Source organism: Rhinatrema bivittatum, chromosome 17 (genome assembly GCF_901001135.1).
Source record: "Rhinatrema bivittatum chromosome 17, aRhiBiv1.1, whole genome shotgun sequence".
Lineage (NCBI taxonomy): Eukaryota > Metazoa > Chordata > Amphibia > Gymnophiona > Rhinatrematidae > Rhinatrema > Rhinatrema bivittatum.
This window is the reverse complement of record NC_042631.1, coordinates 1,357,214-1,384,213: the sequence shown is the minus strand read 5'-3', so window position 1 is coordinate 1,384,213 and position 27,000 is coordinate 1,357,214. Positions and strand designations below refer to the sequence as shown.

General features: G+C 46.2%; 1 protein-coding gene across 2 annotated transcripts in view; it reads left to right on the top strand.

Annotated features, from left to right (window-relative positions):
* Positions 1-1,604: 1,604 nt before the first annotated feature.
* Positions 1,605-27,000, top strand: part of CREB3L1 (cAMP responsive element binding protein 3 like 1) — a 64,939-nt gene continuing 39,543 nt past the window's right edge. For both annotated transcript variants that reach the window (XM_029582593.1, XM_029582592.1), the window contains exon 1: positions 1,605-1,912. In XM_029582593.1, the coding sequence (XP_029438453.1) occupies positions 1,796-1,912 (117 nt within the window). In that variant the 5' untranslated portion in view covers positions 1,605-1,795. The remainder of the gene's footprint in view (positions 1,913-27,000) is intronic.

The window sequence follows — 27,000 nt, the reverse complement described above, 5'->3', positions numbered from 1 at the left end:
GACACGTTCTTGGAGGAAAAGTCCATAAATAATTATTAGCCAGGTGGACTCAGGGAAACCCACTGTTTACCCTGGGAGTCAGCAATAAGGAGTTGGATCTACTCTTTTTTTTGTAATGACCTAAGCACCTAATGGCTGTCAGAGACGATGCTGGCTTACATGGACCTTTGGTCTGACCCAGCATGATATTCTTATGTTCTTCTGTAAGAGAGAGTTTTGCTTTGTTTATTACTGAATATTGAAATGAGGCAGATGGGTTAGAGAATGGGACATAATTTAAAGCTGAAAAAAGTTAAATGTTGTTTGATTTTAAAGAAGCTTGAGCAGGGTTATCAGACAATGGAATGAGATAACATCCTGCTTGTAAGACGAATGAATGGAGATGGTAGTATGTAAGGACGGCAGACAGCCAGATAACAGTCTTTACTTAAATCATAAATAGGAGTCCAGCTGGGCTTTCCTCAGCTGAACTGGTTCTTTATCCGAGACTGGTGATAAGATGTCCTTTGCAGCCAGTCTGATGACTCAATGGAGGCCCCGGCTTCTATTCCCAGGCAGCTTTCCTGTCCCCTGAGGGAAGAGATACCTAGCGGTTGCACAACAGAGACACCTAGTGGCCAGGTCTAGGGTTTATGATTGCAGGGCTCCAGATCTATTTCAAATGAGACTGCCCTCTTACCACGTGTGTAAACCATGTGTCCCCGCATCCCATGGGGTATCTCATGAATATTCCCTTCAAATACAGTTTCAGGTGGAAATTGCAGGGTTTCAGAGAATTGGGAGGAGATTGTGAAATAGGGAAAAATATCCAGGTCACTGTGAATGGTAAGCTAGATTCTGATTGAGCAGAAAGTCCAAAACAGTAAAAGGAAACAGTTGGAACAAAAAAAAAATCAAGCCACTGCTTTAAGCTTTTTTTTTTTTTTATTGACATGCAACCCCTCGGACGAGAAGATTTCACAGGATTGTGTTATCACTAAGCAGCCCTTTTTCAGTCTTTTATTCATTTCTGAATAAATATCTGTATTCTTTCTGAGCCTTTCCTGCCATTAGGAACCCAAATAGGGTAAATCATGGGGGGTTGCTGTGCGAATCTTTCAAAATCTCAGGCAGGCGATCCACTGATACTGTAAAGCATGAATACAGCACAAACAGCTGAAGAGTGGTTTAGGGGATACGATCATTTACATTTAAAAAGTACAATCATAATAAATAATGCAGACCTTTTATTTAAAAAAAAGTAAAACAAAAAAAAACCCCTAGAAGAAAGATGAAGGAATAAGAACCAAAGCGGGAGCAGCAGGATTAAACAGAGGATTCCCGCCGCTTTAATGATGCCTTTTCTCCTAATGACTTTTAAAGAATGTTTGGAAGAAAACGACTGAAGAAGAATCGTGTTAAGATTTGCCAAGGATTTCATACCTTTTTTTCTTGCTGTGTTATTTGTCCGAAGGCCGTCCCTATTTATGAGCTGGGGGCGGGTCCTGGTGAGCTGGGGGCGGTCCTGTGAGCTGGGGGCGGGTCCTGCTGAGCCGGGGGCGGGTCCTGTGAGCCGGGGGCGGGTCCTGTGAGCCGGGGGCGGGTCCTGCTGAGCTGGGGCTTCCCCAGCCTGAGCTGTAGCTGTCGGGTGTGAGGCAGGCAGGCAGGCAGAAGCTGAGGGAGCTGGGCTGGGAGCGCTCAGTCAGGAGAGAGCAGCCTCTCCCCCTTCCCGCAGCAGCAGCAATGTCTCTCCTGCTGCTTCCCAGGTACCAGGCCCGGAAACCCAGCGGCTGACCCGGAGATCCCAGCCCATCCGATGGACAGCATGAGCCTCCTGGAGTACTCCGCGTTCCCAGCCGACACCAGGCTCTTCCCCACCGCCAGCTTCCTGGACCTGGAAGACTTAAACGAAGCGGACTTTCTAAATAATGTGGTAGGTGGACAAGGTGAACAGACCAGAGAAAGGATTTCTGTCTGCACTGCGAATCGTGTGATGCACGCAGTATATTCGGCACAGTATGTGGGATGTATTCAGTGTAGACCCTGGGCATAGTCTGGATCTGCTGTGTATTACAGTTTATTACACATGCTATATAGTGCTTTACTATGTCTGACCACAGTGTGTGTGTGGACAGTACAGGCCAGGTATACTAATGGGTTTCATCCATTCCTATAATAGGAGCAAATGCTTAGTACTTCTGGCTTCGCTGTACATAATATGGGTCTAAATATAGGGACTATGTTTGTGTGTTGCTATGCATTTGCACATACAGCATGTGTGTACATTGTATGTGTAGAACGTATACTTACATATGTTTATATTTTGAGTATGTAATGCACATGGGTATGGTATTTGATATGCAGTGCATACGGGTGTGCACTGTGTATATATGTGTACAATGAGTATAGTATAGGTGTGTTGCTGTAATCTGAGTTTTTTAGGGTTGTTTTTTTTCATAGTTTGTGTTGGGCAGCAGGGTAGGATTTTTCATTGTTGATACCTTCCTTCTTGGCTGATCCAACAGCCATAACCCTCTCCCCCTCCCTCCTACCCTCATAGCTGCAGGGAAGGCTGGCATGCTAGGTCTGCATCTGGGAGCTGCCCTTGTGGAAAGGTTTCCCTGCTGCTGACAGAGTCAGAAAAGAATCGGATTAGTCACAGCTTTACAGAATCAGAGTCTGTGCAGATGAGGAGATGAAATTGGTGAATATTATGCACTTGCATGTTCTCCTACCTGAAACAATGTGAAACTGCAGACTCATGGACTTCATTCTGATTTACTTTTATTGGGGTAGAAGGTAATAAAGGCATGAAAAGAGGAGAGGAATATTATAACCAGAAACCCCAGTAATAATAAGTGGACTGATAAATACAGGATACACATGATACATTTCTATACATGGATGTAGAGCATACATTCATAGATACTGACACATACACAGATAGAACCCATGCACCTGCAAAAACCAAATATTCAGGGCATGCAGAGATATGTGTACATATAGAAATATCATGCAGATTCAAACATATATGTGCACACACAATATACTGAATATACCCACTGGTGCTGATACTAACGCATGTACATACACAAACACACAAACTCGTGCTGATACAAATAAATACACCTGCACAAACATACAGAATACACTGGTGCTGATACAAATATGCGTGCATTCACAGACATACAGAATACACACACTGGTGCTGATACAGATTCATATTCATACACAAATATACAGAATACACATACTGATGCTGATAAAAGTACATGTGCATACACAAATATATCAAATGTGCTCAGAGATATGCAACTACATACACAAATGTACAGGATACCTGCATAAATATATGAAACAAATGGGACTATATATATATACCATCATCCGTATATACACAGATAAACCTGATGTATGCACACCTACATGCAGATAGTATGTACATATACATATACACAGAGGAGATACACATACTGACTGTTAGCTGAACAGCAGCATGTACCACTGTCATAGGCTGTTGTTGGGGAGTGTCTGGGGAACTGAATGAAATGAAAGAAGGAGGAGTACAGAAAACACAATGCAGGGATGGAAACAGAATTTCAGTGGCTGAGGTTCCTCCTAAGGAGTAGAGAGCTCACAGCCTTGATAAAACTTAGACCAGAGAAGAGCTGCAGGGACAGGGAGTTTGTCACTGTTGTGAGGTCGGCTACAGATGCATCAGAAGAAAGATGTTCCATGGCCCCTGACCACCAACCACGGGACCATCTGGAAGAAGGGATGGACATTGTGCTGTGAAACCAAAGTAGAAAGGTTCCCCAGCCCTCTCGGCAGAGGATGCTGGCAGAGCTTTCCCAATATCTTAGGAAGGGGAATTCACCATTGCTGCTCCACTGCAAAAGCAAAGCTGATGGAAAAAAGGAGCAGGGTGTCCCAATGCTCTCAGCATGCTGTCTTCTCTGTCTCTTCATCTCTCCCATGTACGTCCTCTCTCTTTCTCTGCTGGTGTATGTGTCTGTCTCTCTCATGTCATTCCTCTCACTGTCTCTCCCATGTACGTCCTCTCTCTTTCTCTGCTGGTGTGTCTGTCTCTCTCATGTGATTCCTCTTACTGTCTCTCCCATGTGCTTCCTCTCTCTTTCTCTGCTGGTGTGTGTGTCTGTCTCTCTCATGTGATTCCTCTTACTGTCTCTCCCATGTGCTTCCTCTCTCTTTCTCTGCTGATGTGTGTGTCTGTCTCTCTCATGTGATTCCTCTCACTGTCTCTCCCATGTACGTCCTCTCTCTTTCTCTGCTGATGTGTGTGTCTGTCTCTCTCATGTGATTCCTCTCACTGTCTCTCCCATGTTCGTCCTCTCTCTTTCTCTGCTGGTGTGTGTGTCTGTCTCTCTCATGTGATTCCTCTTACTGTCTCTCCCATGTGCTTCCTCTCTCTTTCTCTGCTGATGTGTGTGTCTGTCTCTCTCATGTGATTCCTCTCACTGTCTCTCCCATGTGCTTCCTCTCTCTTTCTCTGCTGGTGTGTGTGTCTGTCTCTCTCATGTGATTCCTCTCACTGTCTCTCCCATGTGCTTCCTCTCTCTTTCTCTGCTGGTGTGTGTGTCTGTCTCTCTCATGTGATTCCGCTCACTGTCTCTCCCATGTGTTTCCTCTCTCTTTCTCTGCTGGTGTGTGTGTCTGTCTCTCTCATGTCATTCCTCTCACTGTCTCTCCCATGTACGTCCTCTCTCTTTCTCTGTTGGTGTGTGTGTCTGTCTCTCTCATGTGATTCCTCTCACTGTCTCTCCCATGTATGTCCTCTCTCTTTCTCTGCTGATGTGTGTGTCTGTCTCTCTCATGTGATTCCTGTCACTGTCTCTCCCATGTACGTCCTCTCTCTTTCTCTGCTGGTGTGTGTGTCTGTCTCTCTCATGTGATTCCTCTTACTCTCTCCCATGTGCTTCCTCTCTCTTTCTCTGCTGATGTGTGTGTCTGTCTCTCTCATGCGATTCCGCTCACTGTCTCTGCCATGTGCTTCCTCTCTCTTTCTCTGCTGGTGTGTGTGTCTGTCTCTCTCATGTGATTCCGCTCACTGTCTCTCCCATGTGCTTCCTCTCTCTTTTTCTGCTGGTGTGTGTGTCTGTCTCTCTCATGTGATTCCTCTCTCTTTCTCTCCCATGTGCTTCCTCTCTCTCTGCTGATTTGTGTGTCTGTCTCTCTCATGTGATTCCTCTTACTGTCTCTCCCATGTGCTTCCTCTCTCTTTCTCTGCTGATGTGTGTGTCTGTCTCTCTTTCATGTGATTCCTCTCACTGTCTCTCCCACGTGCTTCCTCTCTCTTTCTCTGCTGATGTGTGTGTCTGTCTCTCTTTCATGTGATTCCTCTCACTGTCTCTCCCACGTGCTTCCTCTCTTTCTCTGCTGGTGTGTGTGTCTGTCTCTCTCATGTGATTCCTCTTACTGTCTCTCCCATGTGCTTCCTCTCTCTTTCTCTGCTGATGTGTGTGTCTGTCTCTCTCATGTGATTCCGCTCACTGTCTCTCCCACGTGCTTCCTCTCTCTTTCTCTGCTGATGTGTGTGTCTGTCTCTCTCATGTGATTCCTCTCACTGTCTCTCCCATGTGCTTCCTCTCTTTCTCTTCTGGTGTGTGTGTCTGTCTCTCTTTCATGTGATTCCTCTCACTGTCTCTCCCATGTGAATCCTCTCTCTCTGCTGGTGTGTGTGTCTCTCTCATGTGATTCCTCTCACTGTCTCTCCCATGTACATCCTCTCTCTTTCTCTGCTAGTGTGTGTGTCTGTCTCGTGTGCTTCCTCTCACTGTCTTTCCATGTGCTTCCTCTCTCTCTCTACTGGTGTTTGTGTCTGTCTCTCCCATGTCATTCCCCTCACTGTCTCTCCCATGTGATTCCTCTCACTGTCTCTCTGCTTGTGCTTTCTCTCTCTTTCTCTGCTGGCGTGTGTCTGTCTCTCTCATGTGATTCCTCTCACTGTCTCTCTGCTTGTGCTTCCTCTCTCTTTCTATGATGGTGTCTGTGTTTATCTCTCTCATGTAATTTCTCTCACTGTCTCTCCCATGTAAGTCCTTTCAGTGTCTCTCCCATGTGCTTCCTCTCTCTTTCTCTGCTGGTGTGTGTGTCTGTCTCTCTCATATGATTCCTCTCACTGTCTCTCCCATGTGCTTCCTCAAACTGTCTCTCCAATGTGAGTCCTCTCAATGTCTCTCCCATGTGCTTCCTCTAACTGTCTCTCCCATGTGCTTCCTCTCTCTTTCTCTGCTAGTGTGTGTGTGTCTGTCTCTCCCATGTGCTTCCTCCTGTCATGTGAGTCCTCTCACTGTCTCTCCCATGTGCTTCCTCTGCTGGAGTGTCTCTCTCTCCAATGTGAGTCTTCCCAATGTCTCTCCCATGTACATCCTCTCTCTTTCTCTGCTAGTGTGTGTGTGTCTGTCTCATGTGCTTCCACTGTCTCTCCCATGTACCTCCTCTCTTTCTCTGCTGGAGTGTCTCTCTCTCATGTAAGTCTCTCTCCAATGTAAGTCCTCTCACTGTCTCTCCCATGTGCTTCCTCTCTCTCTGCTAGTGTGTGTGTGTCTGTCTCTCTCATATGATTCCTCTCACTGTCTCTCCCATGTGAGTTCTCTGTCTCTCCCATGTGCTTCCTCTCTCTTTCTCTGCTAGTGTGTGTGTCTGTCTCTCTCATATGATTCCTCTCACTGTCTCTCCCATGTGCATCCTCTCTCTTTCTCTGCTGAAGTGTCTCTCCCATGTGCTTCCTCTGTCTCTCCCATGTGAGTCCTCTCACTGTCTCTCCCATGTGCTTCCTCTCTCTCTGCTAGTGTGTGTGTGTCTGTCTCTCTCATATGATTCCTCTCACTGTCTCTCCCATGTGAGTTCTCTGTCTCTCCCATGTGCTTCCTCTCTCTTTCTCTGCTAGTATGTGTGTCTGTCTCTCTCATATGATTCCTCTAACTGTCTCTCCCATGTGCTTCCTCTAACTGTCTCTCCCATGTGAGTCCTCTCACTGTGTCTCCCATGTGCTTCCTCTCTCTTTCTCTGCTAGTGTGTGTATCTGTCTCTCTCATATGATTCCTCTCACTGTCTCTCCCATGTGATTCCTCTCACTGTCTCTTATGTGCTTCCTCTCTCTGCTGGTGTGTGTGTCTGTCTCTCTCATTTGAGTCCTCTCACATGTGAGACCTCTCACTGACTCTCTGCTTGTGCTTCCTCTCTAGCTCTCTCTCACTCACTCTGCTGGTGTGTGTGTATGTCTCTCTCGTGTGATTCCTCTCACTGTCTTTCCATGTGCTTCCTCTCTCTCTCTCTCTACTGGTGTTTGTGTCTGTCTCTCCCATGTGATTCCTCTCACTGTCTCTCTGCTTGTGCTTTCTCTCTCTTTGCTGGCTTGTGTCTGTCTCTCTCATGTGATTCCTCTCACTGTCTCTCTGCTTGTGCTTCCTCTCTCTTTCTCTGATGGTGTCTGTGTTTATCTCTCTCATGTAATTTCTCTCACTGTGTCTCTCATGTGAGTCCTCTCACTGTCTCTCTGCTTGTGCTTTCTCTCTTTTTCTCTGCTGGTGTGTGTCTGTCTCTCTCATGTGATTCCTCTCACTGTCTCTATGCTTGTGCTTCCTCTCTCTTTTTCTGATGGTGTCTGTCTCTCTCATGTAATTTCTCTCACTGTGTCTCTCATATGATTCCTCTCACTGTCTCTCTGCTTGTGCTTCCTCTCTCTTTCTCTGCTGGTGTGTGTGTCTCTCTCTCTCATGTAATTTCTCTCACTGTGTCTCTCATGTGAGTCCTCTCACTGTTTCTTTGCTTGTGCTTGCTTTCTCTCTCTCGCTCCCTCTCTCTCTTCACTTTTGTTTGGAGTTTTCTCTCCCAGCAGAGTTCTTCCTTCTGTATCTTTCTCTCTCCCTACCCCTGTTTTGACATTTTCCATCCTGGTTCACAGATCCTGGAGCCTTTGCAAAGTCTAGTAATGTTGAAGTGTGTAGCAGGTGCAGCTCTCTTCTCTGAAACACAATGAGGTAAACTATCTAAGAGAAACTCCTGTTTTAAACCTTAGGAAGATGGGAGAGGCAAGTTGTTAGGCATTAACTTTTGGAACTGAGCACTGGATTCTTACTTATTTTGAATTAGACCTTCAAGGTGTACTATTTCGTTTTACTCTTAGGAGAGCTCTGTTTAAACTAATTCTTCTTCTTTCTGTTGTCCTGTTTGGTAATCCCTGTTCATTGTAACTTTCTCTCTTCTGGTTATTGGTTTCCCCTGGTTATACTGTAAACCGGTACGATAAGACTTTGTCTTGAGCATCGGTATATTAAAAGAATTTAAATAAATAAATAAGGAGAATAAGGGAGTGAATACAGTCATTTCTTTAGTCTTAAAAAATGAGAATCTACAGGAATGCACTTTCACTGCAAACTTCCTCAGTAAAAGCTGAAATTCCAGTGGTGTGAGCTTTCTCACAGCAGTGTCCTCTCAGTACCAGCTGGGCCTGCAGCAGTGTTAGCTTCCTCACAGTATAGTCCTGTCAGTACTAGCTGGGGCTGCAGCAGTGTTAGCTTCCTCAAAGCAGTGCCCTGTCAGTACCAGCTGGAATTCCAGTGTTGTAAGTTTCCTCACTGCAGTGCCCTGTCAGAACCAGCTGGAATTCCAGCAGTGTGAGCTTCCTTACAGTATAGTCCTGTCAGTACCTGCTGGTGCTGCAGCAGTGTGAGCTTCCTCACAGCAGTGCCCTGTCAGAACCAGCTGGAATTTCCAGCAGTGTGAGCTTCTTTTCAGCAGTGTTATGTCAGTATCAGCTGGAGCTCCAGCAGTATCAGCTCCCCTACAGTATAGCCCTGTAGGTACCTGCTGGCACTGCAGCAGTGTGAGCTTCCTCACAGACTTGCCCTGTTCAATACCAGCTGGAACTCCAATGGTGTGAGTTTCGTCACAGCAGAGCCCTATCAGTACCAACTGGAACTCCAGCAGTGTGACCTTCCTCCAGTAGTGCTTCATCATTACCATCTGGGGTTGTAGCAGTTTGACCTTCCTCACAGCCGTACCCTGTCAGTACCAGCTGGGTCTGCAGTAGTGTGAGCTTACTTACAGAGGTGCCCTGTCAGTGCCAACTGGAACTCCAGCAGTGCGAGCTTCCTCGCAGCAGTGCCCTGTCAGTACCAGCTGGGCCTGCAGCAGTGTTAGCTTCCTCACAGTATAATCCTGTCAGTACTAGCTGGGGCTGCAGCAGTGTTAGCTTCCTCAAAGCAGTGCCCTGTCAGTACCAGCTGGAATTCCAGTGTTGTAAGTTTCCTCACTGCAGTGCCCTGTCAGAACCAGCTGGAATTCCAGCAGTGTGAGCTTCCTTACAGTATAGTCCTGTCAGTACCTGCTGGTGCTGCAGCAGTGTGAGCTTCCTCACAGCAGTGCCCTGTCAGTACCTGCTGGTGCTGCAGCAGTGTGAGCTTCCTCACAGCAGTGCCCTGTCAGTACCTGCTGGTGCTGCAGCAGTGTGAGCTTCCTCACAGCAGTGCCCTGTCAGAACCAGCTGGAATTTCCAGCAGTGTGAGCTTCTTTTCAGCAGTGTTATGTCAGTATCAGCTGGAGCTCCAGCAGTATCAGCTCCCCTACAGTATAGCCCTGTAGGTACCTGCTGGCACTGCAGCAGTGTGAGCTTCCTCACAGAATTGCCCTGTTCAATACCAGCTGGAACTCCAATGGTGTGAGTTTCGTCACAGCAGAGCCCTATCAGTACCAACTGGAACTCCAGCAGTGTGACCTTCCTCCAGTAGTGCTTCATCATTACCATCTGGGGTTGTAGCAGTTTGACCTTCCTCACAGCCGTACCCTGTCAGTACCAGCTGGGTCTGCAGTAGTGTGAGCTTACTTACAGAGGTGCCCTGTAAGTGCCAACTGGAACTCCAGCAGTGCGAGCTTCCTCGCAGCAGTGCCCTGTCAGTACCAGCTGGGGCTACAGCAGGGGGAGCTTCCTCACAACAGTGCCCTCTCAGTATTAGCTGGGGCTGTAGCAGAATGAGTTTCCTCACAGTGCTCTGTCACTGCTAATTAAAATGCATGCATGCATGAAGCCTTTCTTGGGTTCTCTAAGATCTGGGATACTGCTACACACTGCTCTCCACTTCCACAGTGGTGGCAGGAAGGGGGAAGGAGAATTGGATTTAAACAGCCAAAGCTAGGCCCTGACCTTTTTGGTCCAGGGTACTAATACTCAGGCATTAGGGATAAAGCACAGGATTGCTTTAATGGCCAAGTCCAAAAGCAAAGCACTTTCAAGCAAGACTGTCTGAATTATCAGGAAGGCTGCTCACCCCATAAAAATGTTGCTAGCAGTAATTTTGTTACGGATTTGACAGTTACTTGGTTTTGATTGTAAATATTACTACCCTTAACATAAGGCATGGGGGTAACCTGCACGGGGCAGCAGTTACTACCCTTAACAGAAGGCATGGGGGTAACCTGCACGGGACAGCAGTTACTGCCCTTAACAGAAACATGGGGGTAACCTGCACGGAGCGGCAGTCACTACCCTTAAGAGAAACATGGGGGTAACCTGCACAGAGCGGCAGTTATTACCCTTAACAGTAACATGTGGGTAACCTGCACGGAGAGGCAGTTACTACCCTTAACAGAAACATGGGGGTAACCTGCACGGGCAGCAGTTACTACCCTTAACAGAAACATGGGGGTAACCTGCACGGAGCAGCAGTTACTACCCTTAATAGAAACATGGGGGTAACCTGCACGGAGCAGCAATTACTACCCTTAACAGAAACATGGGGGTAACCTGCACAGAGCGGCAGTTACTGCCCTTAACAGAAACATGGGGTAACCTGCACGGAGCAGCAGTTACTACCCTTAATAGAAACATGGGGGTAACCTGCACGGAGCGGCAGTTACTACCCTTAACAGAAACATGGGGGTAACCTGCACGGAGAGGCAGTTACTGCCCTTAACAGAAACATGGGGGTAACCTGCATGGAGCGGCAGTTACTGCCCTTAACAGAAACATGGGGGTAACCTGCACAGAGCGGCAGTCACTACCCTTAACAGAAACATGGGGGTAACCTGCACGGAGCAGCAGTTACTACCCTTAATAGAAACATGGGGGTAACCTGCACGGAGCGGCAGTTACTACCCTTAATAGAAACATGGGGGTAACCTGCACGGAGCGGCAGTTACTACCCTTAACAGAAACATGGGGGTAACCTGCACGGAGCAGCAGTTACTACCCTTAATAGAAACATGGGGGTAACCTGCACGGAGCGGCAGTTACTACCCTTAACAGAAACATGGGGGTAACCTGCACGGAGAGGCAGTTACTGCCCTTAACAGAAACATGGGGGTAACCTGCACGGAGAGGCAGTTACTGCCCTTAACAGAAACATGGGGGTAACCTGCACGGAGCGGCAGTTACTGCCCTTAACAGAAACATGGGGGTAACCTGCACGGAGCGGCAGTTACTGCCCTTAACAGAAACATGGGGGTAACCTGCACAGAGCGGCAGTTATTACCTAACATGTGGGTAACTTGCATGGAGCTGCAGTTACTGCCGTAAGAAACTTGCTGGGCAGTTCGGATGGACCATTTGGTCTTTTTCTGCTGTCATTACTATGTTCCTATGTTCTTTACTGTTGTTTTTTTCTTCAGAAATGCAGTGGCATTTTTCCTAGAGAGATGTCCTTGTTGGATGTGAAGTCCCTTTTCATGTTGAGCTCTTCTCCTGTCTGTGCATGTAAGAATGAGTAAATCTGAGCATGCAGCAGACAGGTGTAACAATGTACATAGGATGTAGCTGGCTTGGGTTGGGTTGTCACAAAGGTTTGAAAAATGAGTGCTCTAGGATTTGCAGTCAGAGTGATGGAGATTTTTTCCATCTCAGAGTAACTTTATGTTAACTTTCCTCTGACAATACACACTCTTAATACATAAAAGTATACATGCTGTACTTACTAATGCATGCACACATCTTCTCAATTGAAACTACATTTTATTGGGCTATGGCACTATGCACATCTCTACTTTTATACCCCCTTCCATCTCAGCCCAGCAATCATAGCAAAGATCCTAGGCCATGGGATTACAGGCTGCTGCCGTCCCTGCACAGTCTCACAGCAGCATCCCCAGTCCCGGCTGGTCCAGGGACCCAGCCCTAGCAGAGCACAGCCACCCAGGTGTCTGCCTGCCTATAGATACTCAGGTATTCATCCTCCTGCTCATTGCCTGCTTCTTTTCATGGCTTTTATTACTATTTATTTAGCTTTTTGTCCTGCTGTATTCACACCTGCCATCTGCTCCCTGGTCAGAGATTTACTCTATTGCACTCCTGCCCAATGTTCTGACTTTCTGATGCCTTGGTGAGTTCAGCCCTCAGCTGACCATGCTGGACGAGGAACAGCAGTGCAGTGCCTCTGCTCATCTTTGGTAACAGTGGAAGAAGCTGTCAAACACTGTTATCTCTTCCATGCTAAAATAAGAATGGAAAATGAGACCGAATTATCCAGAAATATGCTGCACAATGACTTCTGTATACCCTAAAACACTCTGAACACGTCCAAGGATGGCCTTTATAGTTATTAACGCATGCGTGTCCAAATGCACACACATTAACATGCACTTATACATATGAACATTAACTCAGCTGTACCAGCACTGCAGCCATAGTAACACCAAATAGTGCATCACCCACCCTGGGAATACTGTCGTCTTCTACTTATCACTCGATATACACAAGATACAGTCCCTGCTCCCTAGAGCTTACAAACTAATTAAGCATACAGGGCAAAAGAGACTTTGGGAACTGAGGATACCTGTGTCCCCTTGTCACATGGGATGTGCAGAACCCCTGTGTTTATTACTACTTGCATGACTTGTAAGTGTTCACTAAAGTGAATCAGTGCAGACAGAGGGTAATCTGAGGGTTTGCGGTACATCTGGACCTGCTGGCAGGATGAAGCATTGCCCGCATGGTCTGTGGGTCTTTGCACTCTGGGCTGTGCGGGAGATGCTGTAGTACAAGGGCTGGCACGTTCTTTCTGAATCCACACCTGTATAGAGCAGACGCTCCCAGGAAGCTGAGCTGACCTCTGGCTTCAGAATTCGGCTCATGGCGGGTGCAGACTGGATGTGACTGAACACGCAGGTGCATAGCTCCTGCGTGGGCAGAACCTACATGCCAAGGTAGAAGTTCCATTTTCAAGGCTAAGACCACTAGGGTAGGGGGTGCTCAGGGTGTGCAAGTGTATCCCATCCCATAACCTTGCAGGGCAGGGGAAGCATTGCAGCATGTCCAGTCTGTACTCAGAAGAGATGGGAAAGAACCTGTTTCTCTCCGAGCTAGAGAGAGAGAGAGAAACAGAGGCAGGGGAGGAGAGAGATGGACATCCACAGTGAAAGGTTTACTGGAGAGCAGCAGAGATGTGCCAGCGATGTCTCCCATGAGTTGGGACTCCCTTTGCTGTCTTCTGCCTTGATAAGGGGGGAGAAGGCTCTTTCATTCTTGCTGGCACCCCCTCCCCCACCTTTAGCTCTGACCTCAGGGAGGATCCAAAATCTTCTCTGTTTTCCAGCCCTAAGGCATCTGCTTCCTGTGCTAATTGGGGACAGGTTTGGGAGAAAAGCTGTTTCTGATCAACCCCAGGATGCCTGCCTGGGTCAAAACGATTCTTGGCTCTCCATATTGGAGGACTGCGCCTCCTTTTAGCCTGGAGCGGCGGCTGTCAGCGGGTTTGACAGCCGCCGGCCCATTTTACATTTTTTTAAAACTTTTTTTACACTTTGGGACCTCCGACTTAATATCGCCATGATATTAAGTCGGAGGGTGCACAGAAAAGCATTTTTTACTGCTTTTCTGTGCACTTTCCCGGTGTCGGCAGAAACTAGCGCCTACCTTTGGGTCGGCGCTAATTTCTGAAAGTAAAATGTGCAGCTTGGCTGCACATTTTACTTTCTGTATCCCGCGCGCATACCTGATAGGGCCATCAACATACATTTGCATGTTGAGGGCGCTATTAGGTGCCGCGGGTTGGACGCGCGTTTTCCTCCCCTTACTGAATAAGGGGAGGAAAACGCGCGTCCAAGAGCAGGTTAACCGTGCGCTCCGACGGAATGCACTGTACGGTACCGACCTGTTAGTAACTGAGCAGATCAAGTCCTGCATGCCCAGTCCTGACCCCCTGAAAACCCAAGAACAAGTGTAATACAGGAGCCTTTTGTGTGACAAAATATACATTATTGATAAGATGTTTTAGAAAGAGAAGATTACATCAATTGGAGTCCATATTCATCAAGCAATTAGCTGGATAATGTAAGGGCATTCTGCGGTGGAGTTAAGATCCCAATATTAGGAGTTAGCTGGATAACTTATCCGTCTAACTCTGGTCATGTTGTAGATTAGTCCTAGACAATATAATCAAAAAAACTGATTTCAATGTGGCAATAACTATTACAAATAAACAAAAACCCACACATTCCAAAACTCATGAAAAGGCCATCATTTAAGAGAACCTCATGACGAGTAAATGGGCTTTGCAGTGAATCGCTTTCAGATGGTTAGAGAAATGCAGATTTCATCTCTTAACCACAAAGGTGAGAAATGCCCAACTTTTTAAATCATTGGTCTCTAGCATGTGTTTATTTTTATTCTCACATTTAAAATACTTTAGAATATAAATTGCCATAGACATTAGAGATATGAATCGGAACCAGAATCGGTTCGGATTTCAGTTCCGATTCACATCTCTAATAGACATTTATCTTAAAAAATTGCATTGAAGAATGCATTGATGGCATTTTCATGAGTTTTGGAAGGTGTGTTTTTTTGTTTATTTGTAGACTAGTCCTAAGCTTATCCACATCAAGTTTTCCAGCTAACTTTAAGAGAGTCGGGTATATTCAGTGATGCAGCTGCACTGCTGAATAACCTGTCAAAGTTAGCCGGATAAGTTTATATGACTAAGTTTGCAAACCAACCAATGACTCAATATTAACCCCATTGAAAACATAACTAAAAGAGGTTCAGATACAGGGCACATCCATGGTGCCCTCGGTTACACAGAAACTACAATAAGGACAGAGCAGAATCATGAGACAAATAACATCCGACACATAGGGAATACAGCGAAGGGCAATGAAAAAGCATTCAGACAAAGTCATGTGTATAGTGAAAGAATAAAGGTCAAGTCAGTGGAAACCTCGCAATAGAAAAATTAAGCAACTGTTAAAATGTGGAGGCAAGATTGAAAGCCTGCACTTCCAGACATTTTACCCATGGACTTTACCCCGATTCTCCATGTGCATTTTTGCTCTAAAAGTCTCTGTAGGTACAGATTGTCAGAGGACACTACTGAAAATAACATTGGTAGAGTTGAAAATACACTCTGCACATGTTATGCCCCTTCCCCAGACACTGCCTCTGCATGGAGAGGAAGAGCACAGCGCTTGCAGCCACCCTCAGACAGGCGATTTTCCAGTTCTTCACCAGCATGAATGGCTTTGAAAATCGCTCTCTTAGGTGGAAAATTTCAAAATCCCCATGAAGCTCACAGGGGCCGATAAGCTCATTTCAAAGGAAAACTCCCCACAGAGTTTCCCTTTCAAAATCAGAGAGCAGCAAAGTAGAAAAGAGCTGCTGCCAGATCTGTGGGGAAAATCAAACCTTTGGGTGGTCTTGGATTGCCCAACCTACCCTCATTTCCTTGTATATCTTTTTTTTTCTGCTGGTGAATGTTTCACATGCTGCCTACTTTTAAACGCAGATTTTTCAGTGTAAATTTGACTTCCCAATGATTTGCTTCTGTGCAGTGAATCATAGCAGGACCGAATGCCACCAAGCCATCTGCCCCTGGCCTGCACCAAGCCATCTGCCCCTGGCCTGCACCAAGCCATCTGCCCCTGGCCTGCACCAAGCCATCTGCCCCTGGCCTGCAGCATCCCTTCCTGCGTTCATCAGCAAGCAGCCTTTGCAGACACCCGGTCCCGGGGAATGGGAGTCAGACCCCCACAGCAGAACCATCACTGCCACCCATTGACAGAGATTGGAAGCTTCTTTTTTTTGTGACGAGTGGGGTGGGAAGGATGTGGAGTTTTGGGATCCCTGACCCTTGGCAGGGAGGAAGAGTTCTTTACTCACTTGTCTGTTCCATGCTGTTTGTATGATTATGCTATTGTTATGATGTGAGGCATTATGGGTCCTTTTTGGAGTAGGGCGCCTTATAAATCCGAAATGGGATGAAAAGTAAATCGAATATCTCAGAAGGAATCAGAGCTACACCAGGCTGTCCCAGTGCCAGATGGAGCTCAGCTCACTGCTTTCACTGCTCTGTTGTGGGACGGAAGGATCGGGATGTTTATAAAAATAGTCTTAGAATAGTTTGAGAGGGGAATTCAGTCCAACCCTGTCAAGAAATGTGTCCATCTTCACTTTGCATCTCTAGGTCGCTTTTCCTTAACCCTTTTGAAAACCTTCTAGTGCACTGGAGACACTGAGTTTGAAAATGATGTCCTATGAGTCATAGTTAAAAGTTTCATTTCTGATTTCTGTTTTTTTTTTTTCTGGAGAGACTTTCCACAGTTTTTTTGCCAGGAGTGAGAAATCCACAAGAAACAGGCACTTCCCCCCTTTCCCTTTGTCCCTCTCACTTCCTCTGCTACTTTATTGCAGAATCCATTGTATGCCAGTCAGAGGGTCATACATGAGACCCCCACATATAGAGGCACATACTCACATGACAATATACAGGCATATACACTTACAGGCACGCACAGGCACATGCACAGGCACACACAGTCATGAAATGAGTCCTGATGGTGTTGATGGGTGCAAGGAGGTGGAGGATAGTACTTCTTTTAAGAACATAAGAACATAAATAATTGCCATGCTGGGTCAGACCAAGGGTCTATCAAGCCCAGCATCCTGTTTCCAACAGAGGCCAAACCAGGCCACAAGACCCTGGCAATTACCCAAAAACTAAGAAGATCCCATGCTACTGATGCAATTAATAGCAGTGACTACTCCCTAAGTTAACTTGATTATTAGTAGTTAATGGACTTCTCCTCCAAGAACTTATCCAAACCTTTTTTGAACCCAGCTACACTAACTGCTCTAACCACATCCTCTGGCAACAAATTCCAGAGCTTAATTGTGCATTATGTGAAAAAGAATTTTCTCCAATTAGTCTTAAATGTGCTACTTGCTAACTTCATGGAATGCCCCCTATTATCTGAAAGTGTAAATAACTGATTCACATCTACTCATTCAAGACCTCTCATGATCTTAAAGACCTCTATCACATCCCCCCTCAGCCGTTTCTTCTCCAAGCTGAACAGCCCTAACCTCTTCAGCCTTTCCTCATAGGGGAGCTGTTCCCATTCCCTTTATCATTTTGGTAGCCCTTCTCTGTACCTTCTCCATTGCGACTATATCTTTTTTGAGATGCGGCAACCAGAATTGTACACAGTATTCAAGGAGCGAATCAGAGGCATTATGACATTTTCCGTTTTATTAACCATTCCCTTCCTAATAATTCCTAACATTGTTTGCTTTTTTGACTGCTGCAGCACACTGAGCCGACGACTTCAAAGTATTATCCACTATGATGCCTAGATCTTTTTCCTGGGTGGTAGCTCCTAATATGGAACCTAACATCGTGTAACTACAGCAAGGGTTATTTTTCCCTATATGCATCGCCTTGCACTTGTCTACATTAAATTTCATCTGCCATTTGGATGCCCAATCTTCCAGTCTTGTAAGGGTCTCCTGTAATGTATCACAATCTGCTTGTGATTTAACTACTCTGAATAATTTTGTATCATCTGCAAATTTGATAAACTCACTCGTCGTATTCCTTTCCAGATCCTTTATAAATATATTGAAAAGCACTGGTCCAAGTACAGATCTGAGGCACTCCACTGTTTACCCTTTTCCACTGAGAAAATTGAGTAATTAATCCTACTCTCTGTTTCCTGTCTTTTAACCAGTTTGTAATCCACGAAAGGACACCATCTCCTATCCCATGACTATTTAGTTTTCTTAGAAGCCTCTCATGAGGGACTTTGTCAAATGCCTTCTGAAAATCCAAATACACCACATCTACTGGTTCAACTTTATCCACATGTTAATTAACTCCTTCAAAAAAATGAAGCAGATTTGTTAGGCAAGACTTGCCTTGGGTAAATCCATGTTGACTGTGTTCCATTAAACCATGTCTTTCTATATGCGCTACGATTTTGATCTTTAGAATAGTTTCCACTATTTTTACTGGCACTGAAGTCAGGCTCACTGGTCTATAGTTTCCCGGATCACCCCTGGAGCCCTTTTTAAATATTGGGGTTACATTGGCCACCCTCCAGTCTTCAGGTACAATGGATGATTTTAATGACAGGTTACAAATTTTAACTAATAGATCAGAAATTTCATTTTTTAGTTCCTTCAGAACCCTAGGATGCAAATCATCTGGTCCAGGAGATTTGCTAATCTTTAGTTTATCAATCTGGCCTACTACATCTTATGTATGTATTTATTTATTTATTTGATTTTATATAATCAACATTCGTGGGTACATCATGCCGGTTTACAATATAACTGAAGGAGGAAATTACAAAAAACCAGGGTGGTGGGAGAGGGAGCAGATAGGAAGAGAGAAGTGGCGAGAGAAGAGAGGGAAAAACAGGAAGAGGAGAAAAGGAACAGTACCTGATGGAAAACAGAAGAACATAAGTAACATTGCAAATTATACACTCAATAAGGGACTGTGTATAACTTTATATACCACTGTGGATAACCTTATATAAATTATATACTCCAAAAAGTATTATATACAATAATATACATTAACTTCCAGGTTCACAGTGATTTGATTCAGTTTGTTTGACTCATCACCCTTGAAAATCATCTCCGGAACTGGTATCTCCCCAACATCCTCATTAGTAAACACGGAAGCAAAGAATTCATTTAGTCTTTCTGCAATAGCTTTATCTTCCCTAAGAGCCCCTTTAACCCCTCGGTCATCTAACGGTCCCACCAACTCCCTCACACATTTCTTGCTTCAGATATATTTTTAAAAAATTTTATTACAAGTTTTTGCTTCTACGGCCAACTTCATTTCAAATTCTCTCTTCGCCTGTCTTATCAATGTTTAACACTTAATGACAATGTTTATACTTTATCCTATTTTCTTCAGATGGATCCTTCTTCCAATTTTTGAAGGATTCTTTTTTGGATAAAATAGCCTCTTTCACATCACCTTTTAACCATGATGGTAATTGTTTTGCCTTCCTTCCACCTTTCTTAATGCGTGGAATACATCTGGACTGCGCCTCTAGGATTGTATTTTTAAACAATGTCCATGCCTGTTGAACACTTTTAACCTTTGCAGCTGCACCTTTCAGTTTTTTTCTAACTATTTTCCTCATTTTATCAGTTTCCCTTTTGAAAATTTAGTGTTAGAACTGTAGCTTTACTTATTGTCCTCCTTCCAGTTATTAGTTTAAATTTGACCATGCTATGATCATATTGCCAAGTGGCCCCACCACCGTTACCTCTCTCACCAAATCCTGCGTTCCACTAAAAATTAAATCTAAAATAGCTCCCTCTCTTGTTGGTTCCTGAACCAATTGCTCCATGAAGCATTCATTTATTACATCCAGGAACTTTATGTCTCTAGCAAGTCCTGATGTTACATTTACCCAGTCAATATTGGGGTAATTGAAATCTCCCATTGTTATTGCACTACCAAATTGGTTAGCTTCCCTGATTTCTCTTAGCATTTCATCATCTGTCTGACCATTTTGTCCAGGTAGATGGTAGTATACTCCTATCACTATACTCTTACCTAACACACATGGGATTTCTACCCATATAGATTCTACTGAGCATTTAGTCTCTTGTGTGATCTTTATCCTGTTGGACTCTATACCCTCCTGGACATAAAGTGCCACCCCCCCACCAAGTTGATCCTCCTTATCATTGTGATATAATTTGTTCCCTGATATTGCACTGTCCCATTGGTTATCTTTCCACCAGGTCTCTGTAATGCCAATTATGTCAATCTCATCATTTACTGCTATACACTCTAACTCTCCCATCTTACTTCTTAGACTTCTGGCATTGGCATACAGACATTTCAAAGTGTGTTTTTTGTTTGTATTAACAACCTGCTTTTCAGGGATAATTTTGAAATCTTTAGCTCAGGTGATTTTTTATGTATAGGCACATGGACTATGTTTGCTTTTAATGGAACCTCTCTGTTGGGATACCCTAACTCTCCTGTTTCATTAGTATCCTTTGAAGATACCTCTCTCCGAACCATGTGCTGCTGAGCAACTGTCGGCTTTCCCCTTTGTTCTAGTTTAAAAGCTGCTTTATCTCCTTTTTAAAGGTTAGCGCCAGCAGCCTGGTTCCACTCTGGTTAAGGTGGAGCCCATCCTTTCAGAAAAGCCTCCCCCTTCCCCAAAAGTTTCCCCAGTTCTTTACAAAACTGATTCCCTCTTCCCTGCACCATCATCTCATCCATGTATTAAACTCTGGAGCTCTGCCTGCCTCTGGGGACCTGCACGTGGAACAGGAAGCATTTCAGAGAATGCTACCCTGGAGGTTCTGGATTTCAGCTTCCTACCTAAAATCCTAAATTTGGCTTCCAGAACCTCTCTCCCACATTTTCCTATGTCGTTGGTGTCCACATGTACCACGACAGCCAGCTCCTCCCCAGCACTGTCTAAAATCCTATCTAGGTGACGCGTGAGGTCCGCCACCTTCGCACCAGGCAGGCATGTTACCAGGCGGTCCTCACATCCTCCAGCCACCCTGCTATCTACCCTGCTATCTTGATGGCCTCCTGGATGAGGCGGATGAGTGCAGAGTACTGGCAGTGAGTTGTTGGAGGGTTTCATGGTGGTCCCAGAGATAGGCCATTCTGCAGGCACTGATTCCCACTGCAGAGACTCTCAATGCCATCTCGAAAACATTGTAGGTTGCACGAACCTCATGTTTCCCACACCCCAGATCCTTGTGCTCCAGCGACATGAGGGTTTCTTGCTGCTGTTGAGGCAGCTACTCAGCCACCTCCTGCACCTGCTTCAAGATCTCCCACAAGTACTGGCTCATGTAGAGCTGGTAGGCAGCAATGTGGGCAATAAGCATGGCGCCTTGGAACACCTTCCTCCCAGGAGTGTCCTTCGCTCTGTGGTCCTTCCATGGGTATGCTCAGGAATGGGTCCGAGAGCACTTGGACCTCTTGTGGGCAGATTCAACCATCACTGACCAGTGAGACAACTGATGCTTATCGAATCCAGCAGCCTTCTGGAGAGGTAGACCCCTTCTGCCTTCTTATTAATGGGAGGCACTGTGAGAGGATGTTCCCATATCCTCAGCAGCAACTCCTTAAGGATCTCCTGTACCAGGACCGCCAAGATCTTAGGAGGCTCCATGAACTGGAGAATCTCAAGCATTTTGTGCCTGGCATCTTCCTCTGTTAAAAGTTGAAATGGGATGGCCTCCACCATCACCCTCACAAACCCTGTGAAGGTCAAGTCCTCAGGCAGGGAATTCCTTCGCTCATCTCCAAGGAGAAAGATCTGATGGGAGACTTATCAGTCCTCAAAGGACTCCTCCATTGGATCAACCCCCAGGGGCCATAGGGACCTTCATTCTGACTGTATGCCACAGGAGATGGGGCCCTAGGTGTTCAGCCTTCATCCAGAGGTGCAGGCACTGGTAGAACTGTATGGGGAACTACAGGCCTCTGTGTCTCTGCCAGCCTCAGTGGAGCTTCCTCCTTGGAGGAACCAGCAGTGACCACCATATCCATAGGGGGAGGCCTTGGTGTCCTTCTGTGCACTGGTGCCATCCAGGGAACCAGCAGCATCTGGGTCAGTAACACACTGATGAGCATGTGGGGCTTCTCCAGTAGTGGTAGGATGATGGATAGCATCGGCTCTAGTGTCGTCTGTGCCACAGGCCTGATGCCCTGCATTACCCAAGCCACCGCCAGCTGGATTCGACATTCCAGCTCCTCTTCAAATGTTGCCAATGCCAACACTGACTGGGGAAAGAAGGAGGGGTAGCCAGATCTTTTTCAGACCCGCAAAGTGGATCAGTAACTGGCACCAGAACGGTGGCTCCCAAACGAGGCCCTCCTCGTTTGGGAGCCATTGAGCCAAAAGCAGTGCATCCCCATGCCCAGCACCATGCATCAGCGGGAACCAGTGCCAATGCTTCTAAGGTTTCCCTTGATGTTCAGTCCAAGTTTCCCCACTGCTGAGGCCAAAGATGATGAACTGGCATCCTCAGTCTGGAGGAATTTGACAACAGTCATTCCCGGCGTCACTATCTGCCGACAGAACCAATGGTTCCACCGATGTTGATGGAGCGGTGTCCATTGGTGCGGCTCCAAGGTCCATCAATGCCGATGTCTCTGATGCCGATGGCTTGGACTTCCTTGACCTGAAGAGCTGATCCATCTTGTCGAGTCAAAGCTGACATCCCTTTGGGGTCATTTGGGCACATAAGGGGCAACCCCGGACATCATGTGATACCCCCTGGCAGAGGATACAAACCTAATGAGGATCAATGGTAGACATGGTCCTCGGGCCCCAGGAACATCAGCAAAAACCAGATGTGGCCATGACGGGGTGAAACAAAAGGGCCGCAAAGTTGAAAGCAATGGCGGCGGCATCATTGGCTGGCAGGCACCAGGGCACTGTGCCACGGGGGATTGACCACGAAAAGAAACGTACTCGAAATGCCGAAAACCCTGACTAGAGCTACTACGGGAAGGCACCGAGAGGGACCTGGTGACAGAATTAGAGGAGAAAACCATGAAAAATTATGAAAAGAGAAAAGTGCTCCACAAGGCTAAACAGCCAAAGTGAGCTCAATCACACCATGAGGCGGAAGAGACTGAAGAGCGACCTCGTGTGGACGTGTGGTCTAGGGCATGTTGGGTAAGCTCAGTGTGCCTAGTTAAAGTTCTAGAAAGTTTGACCTAAGTTTTCTGCATCGGGGGCTCCATCCGTCACACACGTCTTCATACGTGTCACCCATGTGTGAAGACTAACAAGAAAGCAAGCTGCAGGGAGAAGGCAGAATAATTGCATCTTTTTGTATATATTGTTTCAAATTGGCCCAACAGACTTACAGAATACATTTCAACAGTGTAACCCACTCTCCTGCATCTTCTTAAATTCACACTTCCTTCATCTTCCTTCCTTCTCCCTCCACCACTCAGCCCTGCTACAATCCTTGCACCCTTCGGAGGTCCCTTCTCCCACTCTCTTCGCCTATAACCTAACCACTTCTATAGATCCTTATACTCTATATGGATTTCTTAAAATGTTTATTGTGTCCATCTCTTTGTGAACAAGTCAGCCCCAGAGAATCACATTAGTAGTTGTGATTCTATGTGAAAATATTATAAAAAATATTTGTTTTCAATTCTAAAAAAGTACATTAAAAAAATCTCACCTCCTCTCTCTCTCTGTCTCTCTCTCCTAGCCACCCTGAGCCCTTGCGATGCTTTCAAAGAAACAGTGCCCGTTTAAAAGCAGTCATCAGTCTGTTCTCCTTCCTTTCAGTGGACTGTTTGTTTTGGCCTTGTTGCTTTGTGTCTGGTCTTCTTTCTCTGTGCCCAGCACACCTGCAGCAAGACATCTCAGCCCCTCTCTGCTGTGTAGCCACTGGCAACTTGCATCTCAAAATGCAATACAGAGGAGGAGCGGTGGTATAATGCAGTACAGAGGAGGAGAGGTGGTATAATACAGTACAGAGGAGGAGGAGAGGTGGTATAATGCAGTACAGAGGAGGAGAGGTGGTATAATACAGTACAGAGGAGGAGGAGAGGTGGTATAATGCAGTACAGAGGAGGAGAGGTGGTATAATACAGTACAGAGGAGGAGGAGAGGTGGTATAATGCAGTACAGAGGAGGAGGAGAGGTGGTATAATGCAGTACAGAGGAGGAGGAGAGGTGGTATAATGCAGTACTGAGGAGGAGAGGTGGTATAATGCAGTACAGAGGAGGAGTGGTGGTATAATGCAGTACAGAGGAGGAGTGATGGTATAATGCAGTACAGAGAGAGGTGGTATAATGCAGTACAGAGGAAGAGAGGTGGTATAATACAGTACAGAGGAGGAGTGATGGTATAATGCAGTACAGAGGAGGAGAGGTGGTATAATGCAGTACAGAGGAAGAGAGGTGGTATAATGCAGTACAGAGGAGGAGTGGTGGTATAATGCAGTACAGAGGAGGAGAGGTGGTATAATGCAGTACAGAGGAGGAGTGGTGGTATAATGCAGTACAGAGGAGGAGTGGTGGTATAATGCAGTACAGAGGAGGAGTGGTGGTATAATGCAGTACAGAGGAGGAGAGGTGGTATAATGCAGTACAGAGGAGGAGGGGTGGTATAATGTAGTACAGAGGAGGAGGAGCAGTGGTATAATGCAGTACGGAAGAGGAGCGGTGATGGAAGTTGGGAAAAAGCAGAGCTATGGATGCTAAAATTTATTTCTGTATAGATGCTGAGAAACATTGTTATGTTGGAATTGGTAGATGGTCACTGTATATCTCACTCAATTTGACCAAAATTGCATATCAAAAACATTGCTACCTTTTCCCCCTTAAATATGGTCATCTGAGAAGCCAAAATAAGATAAGCAACTTGTTTTCAACTGGAGGCCCAGGGAGATAGATGATGCAATATAGTGCGCTCAATTGAGCTCACGGCTTCACACGGGCTCGGACGAGGGTCCAAAGCCCCTTATGCAAAACAGGGATTAGCAGGTCCAAACCAGGGCGTAGCTAATAGCACTCATCACATGTAAATTCATGTTAATGAGGCTATTAGCTATTACCCAACTACGGAAAAAACAAAATGTGCACCCGACATGCACATTTTTACTCTCAAATATTATCGCCTGTCCTGGAGCAGACGTTAATTCTTCAGGAACCCCTAAAGTTAACAGAAAGCAGAAAATCCTGCTTTTCTGTAGTTCCTCCGACTTAATATCATGGCGATATTAAGTTGGAGGAACTGAAAAAAAATGTCGCCGGCGGTCAGATTAGGAAAATGGATGCTCAATTAGCGAGCATCTGTTTTCCTGACCTGCATTGACTCTCCTGGGCGCTCAATGCCGAGAAGACGCTAGGGACGCGCAGTTTCCCCTAGCGCCTCCTTTTCACTGCAGCAGCCCATTTAAATATTAAATCAGGCGCCCGGGTCGATATTGCAGGGGCCTGCTGTCCCAGGGTTTCTGAATAATAAGCCACTCCTGCAACACTTCTCCCTGTGGGATAGTTCAGATGGAGGCTGGATGGCTTCTGGAGACTCCTTGGGGATTCTGTAATTGTGAGACGTTTATTAAGATTCCTTAGCAGTGAGAAGTGGCCATGATTCAGCGATGTGGCCTGCAGGGATCGGAGTTCATCCTTTCCCTGCATGTATCAGCTTTTCCCATTTGTGGGGTTCTGCCTCTGGGATTCCTCTGTTGGGAATTCTGGCAGATTTGGAATGGGAAGTTCTGCTGAGAGAGGTTAAGAATGAAGCAGTTAAGTATCCGTGTGCATCACTGTGCCTGCCTGGCACTGGACACAGTATCCATGGAACTGGAAAGTTTTTCTTCCGAGAAGGAGCCTGTAATGTGGAGCCATAAAACAGGAATTCAAGATACCTGGTACTGGAACTGCGTTGGTTGAGGGAGGGGATGGTAGGTGCTGTAGTCTGTGTGAGCTAGGAGAGGGAATGCCGGAATTTTCTGTGAGGGCAGTGACGTTTTGTAAGGGTTCTTCTGACTGACCCGAGACATTTTTCTTACACTAAACCAACATTTAGATTCTACAGAACTCCCATCTCTTTGTCTCCCAGTTCTGCCTGGGCCACCTAATGCAGGGAGAACAGACCTGGCTGCACAAGACTCTCACCGCTTGTCTGTGGTGACTGGGACTGGAATTAGGGGATGCATGAATAAGACATCCGTATGGGCAGGTAAACACTGCTTCTCCCTGGGATGTCCTTTCAGCCAGTAATGCCTGCTCCTACTGTATCTTGCAGATTTTGAGCCTGGTAAGCAGTTGTGGTCCTGCTAAGCTCGAGTGCCAACTGAAATGAATGCATTTATCTCCTGACAACTGAAACATTCAGGCACTGGGGACTTTTTTCACTCTAGCTCTGAGGCTGGCCTCTCTCAGGGCATGACATTCCTTTAACTGTAAAAAAAATCCGAATAATGCCGAGACTGTGTCAGAGCTCAGGCACAGAGGAGGAGGATAGCACTGCTGCTCCATTCTAACCCTGCACTCCAGCTCCTCTCCTGCAGGCACTGCTCAGACGACTCATTTACATATTCTTCTCCTATTGGTTCAGAGCATCCAAGTCTGAATTCCAGTGGTTTAGGAGCTACAGAATTAACCCCTCGGCGGCCAGACTCCCCTCTTTCCTTCTGGATTGGTTTTGTTTTATCGATCAGATTACAGGGGTTTAATTTATTGATCATGAAGGCTTCGGTGGACCCAAGCCATTGCTGGAGCCCTGACTGACACTACTGCCAGGGCTGAACTTAGGAAGGTGAGGGGCCCTGCCACCATGGCAGAATGGAGCCCCCAAATTTCCCTGTTCGCTACCACCCTACAGACGGCCCTGAGTACTACTTCAGCCCCTGTGTCCAACGTATGTGATTGAAACATGAAAATGATCCCTAGACTTTGCCTTCACCCGCTCCCAGTTTAAGGATCCTCAGTATTTATCTCATAGTTTTTGTGGGGGGTGGGGGGCAAGGAGGATGAGCAGCAGTTTCCTCCTGTTCTGGGGCTGGGATCTGTAGGGATCTGTTCCTGTCCCGTCCCCACCACTGGAGCCCTGCAATCATAGGCCAGGAGTAAGACCTTTCTCTGGTCATTGGGCCTCCCTCCCCTGTGTGTTTCTGCAGCATCTCCAGTGGAAATCAAAGCCAGATCCTCAGCTACTGAGAGTGGCCTGCATCCCCTGCTTTTTAAAATGTCCCTATTGTGTTTCTCTTCAGCTCTGCTGAGAGGCTCTGCCATGCATCCATCACCGTT